The sequence below is a fragment of the Cryptomeria japonica genome, unplaced genomic scaffold (assembly GCF_030272615.1).
Source record: "Cryptomeria japonica unplaced genomic scaffold, Sugi_1.0 HiC_scaffold_233, whole genome shotgun sequence".
Taxonomy (NCBI): Eukaryota; Viridiplantae; Streptophyta; class Pinopsida; order Cupressales; family Cupressaceae; genus Cryptomeria; species Cryptomeria japonica.
In genome coordinates, this window is record NW_026729055.1 from 92727 (window position 1) to 98669 (window position 5943).

General features: G+C 31.9%; 1 protein-coding gene across 1 annotated transcript; it reads right to left on the reverse strand.

The window, feature by feature from the left end:
* Positions 1-376: 376 nt before the first annotated feature.
* On the reverse strand, positions 377-842 carry LOC131070006 (uncharacterized). Its single transcript, XM_059215727.1, has one exon. The coding sequence runs from the start codon at positions 768-770 to the stop codon at positions 471-473; it is 300 nt and encodes a 99-aa protein (XP_059071710.1). The 5' UTR covers positions 771-842; the 3' UTR covers positions 377-470.
* Between the last annotated feature and the right edge of the window lie 5101 nt (positions 843-5943).

Below are 5943 nucleotides of genomic sequence, written 5' to 3' on the forward strand. Positions count from 1 at the left end.
TGGAATCTAGAGGTGTCCTCACTGAAGCGACCCGCTCACAAGGTACCAACACGAACAGAGTTAACACAATTGGGGACTCGAATTCAAGACCACGGGGAGCATACCCACGCCTTAAGTTGCGATCCATGACTGGACGAGCTAAGGCCGCAGTCCAAGAATAATTATTTGTAAACAAAGGTATGAATAATAATTTATAATCATTATTTATGAATGCTGTTCAACTTTATTATTCCAAATATCTATAAGACAATACTCATTATAAAAATAAAAAACTAGAATTATAATTTATATTAAGAAAAAATCTAAAAATTAGAGAGAACATAAATTTAAAAATTAATATTGAAAAAAAATCGCTCTATCTTTAAAACTCCAAAACTCCATAAAAATAATTAGAAGCTTTATTTATTTATCTATACTTATTCCATTATACCATCAAAACAGATTGGCTGCCTTATTTTAGGCTTTTTCTTTTAAGCCGTTTTTTCATCTGCTGATAAACGCTCTACTGATTTCTCATCTGGTGAGAAATGCTTCTCCACTGATTTTTGCTGTGGTGAGGAATGCTCCACTTCCTCCATGAGTGGTGACAAATTAGGATGATGTGGCAAATGGCAGCAAGTAGGATCAGAAGTATATCTGTGGCAGTCTGTACAACTAGGTAACATTCGACGGTCTCCAATCAGAATGGTACGCTTAGCGGAGGAGACATGGAAATTAAATAAACTGAGGGAGACAACAAGTATGAGCGTGATGACCATAGATTTCCCCATACTCACTGCTTAGATGAAGGTAAATGGAAAAACACCAAACAACTCAGCAGATGAAGATGAAGATGAAGACGAAGACACAGAAGGAGAATGGAAATCCAGCTATATTTATAGAGACCACATTATGAATAGTTCAAATGATGGTTAAATTTTGAGCGAGAGGCGTTCAAACTCATAGTGCGTGTAAAACAGTCCGTATATGACTTACGTTATTGTTAAAATATTCATTGACTAGATTTAGATTTCCCTCTTCAATTTTGAGTGGGAAACGTTATGCCCAGGAATTGATCCACCTGTTAAAAACACTGAACAGAGTGTAACATGTATCAAAATAATTATTTATGAATGATATCGTTTGTGTTACGGCTCTTGGAAACTCCACCATCTGTTCCGCCGGGGCATTTATGAGAAGGGACTGAGTGTGGGATTGAGTCATCCGTCATCGCAAAGAGAGTGGAATTCAGTCACCCGCCAGTCTAGCTAGAGAGGAGTAATTTAGTTGGAAAATTGCGGTGTACTTCAGCTCTAGATTTCGATTTAGTTCATATCATCTAGGGTATAAGGCACATTGGTTACCATTAATTGAGTTTTATCAATTTCTTTTATAATGCTAGCAATTGCACCTTAGTGTGCAATGGGTATGCTTTATGTAGTACATGAATAAAGTTTCAAAATAATTATTTATGAATGATATAGTATGTGAGATTATTCGTTACGACACTTCATCCTCGGTTTGTCAATATGATAGAGAGTGTGATTAAGTCATTTGTTAGTTGGGCGAGATGATAAAGAGAGTGGGATGGAGTCATTTGCTAGTTGGGCGAGAGAGTAGTGATTGAGATGGAAAATTGTCCCACACCTAGGGGGTTGGTTGGTAGCTGCACTGGTTACAAATATTTCTCTGATTTCAATTTTGTTGAGATGATTTTGGGATAAAGCACAAATGGAGGATCATCAACTTCTTTTGCAATTTTAGCATTCAAATATAATTTTCATTTCTGTCTTCATTCTTTTATAAAGGAAGTATATCAGTAGTCATTATATCTAATTTTGTTAAACATATATCTTGTCTCATGTACGTGATTTCACAATGCCCTAGTGCACTATAGATATGATTAAAGTTGCACCACTACTCCAATTAAAATATAAAAATTCTAACTACAAAGGCAAAGTGGGAGGTGTAATGTCGTAAATTGTACACCCTTGCTAGGGTGGTACAATTCCATGATTGGTTTATCACCCGCGTTAGTGTGTTTTGCATCTTGCATTTCTAATTCCCTTTAAGCATTTAATTAATTAATTTAATTAAATCTAAATTCATATTTCATCACTTCATACATTATAAAGTTAGTCCCTTTTACTTTAAGTGTGCCTCTTTTATTTTAATCCTCCAATAAATCATTAAATCGTAAACCCTAATTATGTCTTATTTCGACCTTTAAGACCCAATTTTGCATGTTAAAACATCTCAAAATCAGGTGTAACTTTGGGATTCTACTAATATTATCATATCTAACAACCCTGAAAATTTGGTGAAAATTTGGTTAGACCGTGTGTAAGTTACGCACGGTCCTTGACATTTTTTTGGAAATTTCGGGAGCATAATTCTATGATATTATAATGCTTAACCCCAAGAAATTGGCATAAAATTCAAATCCTAGGTCAGCCTAAAGATGAAATTAAGATCTAGTGTTTCATACATAAGAGCTCCCTTTCTTCATTTGGAGGCCTGAAATTTTTTAGCTAACAACTAGTGATTACAAGGAGCCTTCTATTTAGTAAAAGAGAAGGTCTTTTGGAGTGTTCAACAACATTCAACAACATCTATCAAGCATTCATCAAGCATTATTTCATCAATTGGAGGATTTCGAAGATGTAGGAAAGCAATAGGAGATCACTGACTGAAGATTGGCTTGTATCCCTCCCTTCAGGTTGGGTATGATTTCATGTTGTTTCCATGTCTTTGTATGAGCTTCTTTAAATCAATTTGCAGATTTACATTTATGATTTAGATCATTTAGCATCATTGATTTAGAGCATTTACTTTGTCAATTACAAACATCTATGGTTTACTCCTTAAAGCATAGGGTTACTCTAGATTATTTGCATTCATCATTTTAGGGTCTTGCACACACTATTTTACTCTACAAATCAGCTATTTGTTAAGGTACAAATCACCAAAATAGGAGTTTGACTAAGGCGAAACGTCATATATCCACCCAAAACCCTATTTTTAGCTACAGGAGCGGGTAAATGATTTGATCGTCACTACAAATTATAGGTCCGACAGAGCATACAGGCATAGTCCCGAGGATCAAATTTGAGAAAAATTCACTGGTATAGGGGCGTGGCACCCTGGTCCTCCCAATGTTAGGTGGATTTTAGCAGAGAAATAGTTCAGAACCTTTAGATTTGATTATGTTAGTTACAACTTCCTGTTTGCAAAATCAAGACAGGGGCGTGGCACCCCTGTCCCACACAGCTTGACTCAGATTTCTGGCATAGGTGCACCTCTAAACACACAACCTAATCTATATTTTTTAGTTGCACATCAGTTAGTTTAAGTTCTAGATTTTTAGATTAGGGTTGCTTGTATATACCTTTATTCTAGGCTGATCATTCAAATCTGTACTTTGCATCACTTCTACTCCTCATTTACAACAAAGGAATAGAAACCCTAAGAGGTAATCCTTGGCTCTCTCTTCCTGACAAGAAGTATCCAAAACATGTTACCTCCCTAGGCTCTTTCATATTCCACTTGTGCCCCCTCCTCTCTCTTTCTATTTCTCTCACTCTCTCTACACACACACACACACACACAATATATATATGTATATATGTATATGTATATATATATATATGTATATATATATATACATATACATATATATATATATACATATATACATATATATATATATATATATATATATATATATATATATATATATATATATCTATATATATATATATCTATATATATCTATATATATATATATATATATATAGATATATATATATATATATATATATATATATATATATATATATATATATATATATATATATATATATATATATATATATATATATATATATATACTGCAAGTTCCTACGCATTAGTTAGTATTGAATCAACTACATAGATTATTGAACAATCTTATTAAGATATTATTCAATACTACAAGTTCTTATCTATCAATCAATTAGTTGAATTTTACAACATAGGGTAGTTCTCTATATTAAAACATTTTTATAAAGAGTGAGGTTGACATCACAAAGCTCAATTTTGACTATCAAAGAATGGTCTAATAGGTACATATTTGATATAGAAAGTACACTAATAATATTTTTATTTCTCATATGATGGCATTGATATTATATCTCCTCATTGTTGTTCCAAAAGTTATGTTCTTTATCCTCTTTCATTTGACATTATAATAATACTTCAAATTTTATTTCATTTTAATCATTAAATTATTGGTTAGGGTCAGCGCCCTTCATTAATATATAATAAAAATTACATGATCGATAAGTCCCCTCTAAGATAAATTTTTCCTGCTGATATTATCCAAATATCACATAGGATTACTATAATTTTAAATTCTCTCAAAAAACCTTAATCTATTACACAAAATGCCTACTTACGCTTATAGTTCATAAGAATATAAATTTAAAGACATCTTTCACCATCTAATAATGCTTACCATGTAAATCTATATCCAACTTCCTTTTCTATCTAACTTGTTTACCTACTAAAACATATAGGAGATTATCCCAAAAAACTTAAAACATGGGGGCATTGCTAACTTCTCTAACCTTCAATATTGTCTTCCATTTCTTCATTTTCCACAAGTCCTTCTAATTTTGCATTGCTTCTATGACTTTGTAGCTCCAGACCTTCCATCTCCATTAACTTTTCTATCCAATTTAGCTCTCGATTCACCACCACATTTTCCAATGTTAGAAGGAAATTTAGTTTCCTCACTACTTTCTCCCTATACTCCTGATAATCTATTTCATCATTGAGAAGAATGATTAGCAATTTTTGGATATCCTCTCCCTTTTTGTCAAAATCCTTGCGTAGAGGAATCCAAAAATTCTCACAAATCCTCAGTATATCTTCCATGTCACCCAAAAATTGAGATTTAAAAATGGATTCCTAGCCATTTCCTTGTTTAGTCCCTTTTTCAGCACTAAAGCCATAAACATTGATGAGATGTTTGTGTTAACTCAATCTCTATTGTCTGCCATTAGGAAATCCTTGCCCAGAACTATTTTGATCACATAACTACTAAAGGATGCTTATATCTTTGAATGGAAACCAACCTTGTGTTTGTGATGCTCCCTAAAAAAACCATTTGTTCATTCTCCCTAGATTCTAAACATTTATTCCATATAAAATTTAAGGTATTTACAAAAAAAAAATCTTCAAATCTCAAAATATTTATAATGGTGTTCTTTCATCATGTTTGTGAGCCTCAATACATATTTTTGTTACTTATGCTTCCATTTTAGGGAAGAAACTTTTGTCTCAATGGAAACCAAATTTTTGGAATTATTTTTACCTTTTGTAATGCTAGTTGCAATCATAAAATGATTCCATTTTACAAATTCATTACTTTTCACTATACCAATTGAGTTTTTTCTTCATTTTTTTAGATCTTTTTTGTCAATATTCATCTTGCAATTTTCTTTTAAATCATTCAATTGCTTCTCCACCAATAAGAATTGCTTCTCCACCAATAAGAATTCTAGTTTTTTAAAGTTTAGATGCATGATTTTTAAGTTCAAAAATTATAAAAAAATCATTTTTCTTGAATCTAATTGGCTCAAAAATTATAAACTTCTGGTCAGATTTTACAGATCTACTATCTAAAGATAATTTTTTAAAGCATTTTTTTTAGGTTACATTTTGATTTATGCATTGATAGACTTATTTAGGCTTATGGTTGATGCTTGGATGGCTACTTATGATTCTATTGCCATCTTAGATGGTACTGATGATGCTAGTTACTCTATGTGGACTTATGTTATTTGATATGACTCATGATGTTTGGTGATTTATATTTTATCTATATTCATATGTGGAATATATGATTTATGATGTTACTATTGTACTATCCCTATTTCATGATTATGGTTTATGTGATGATTTGATGTTATATTGTGTGAT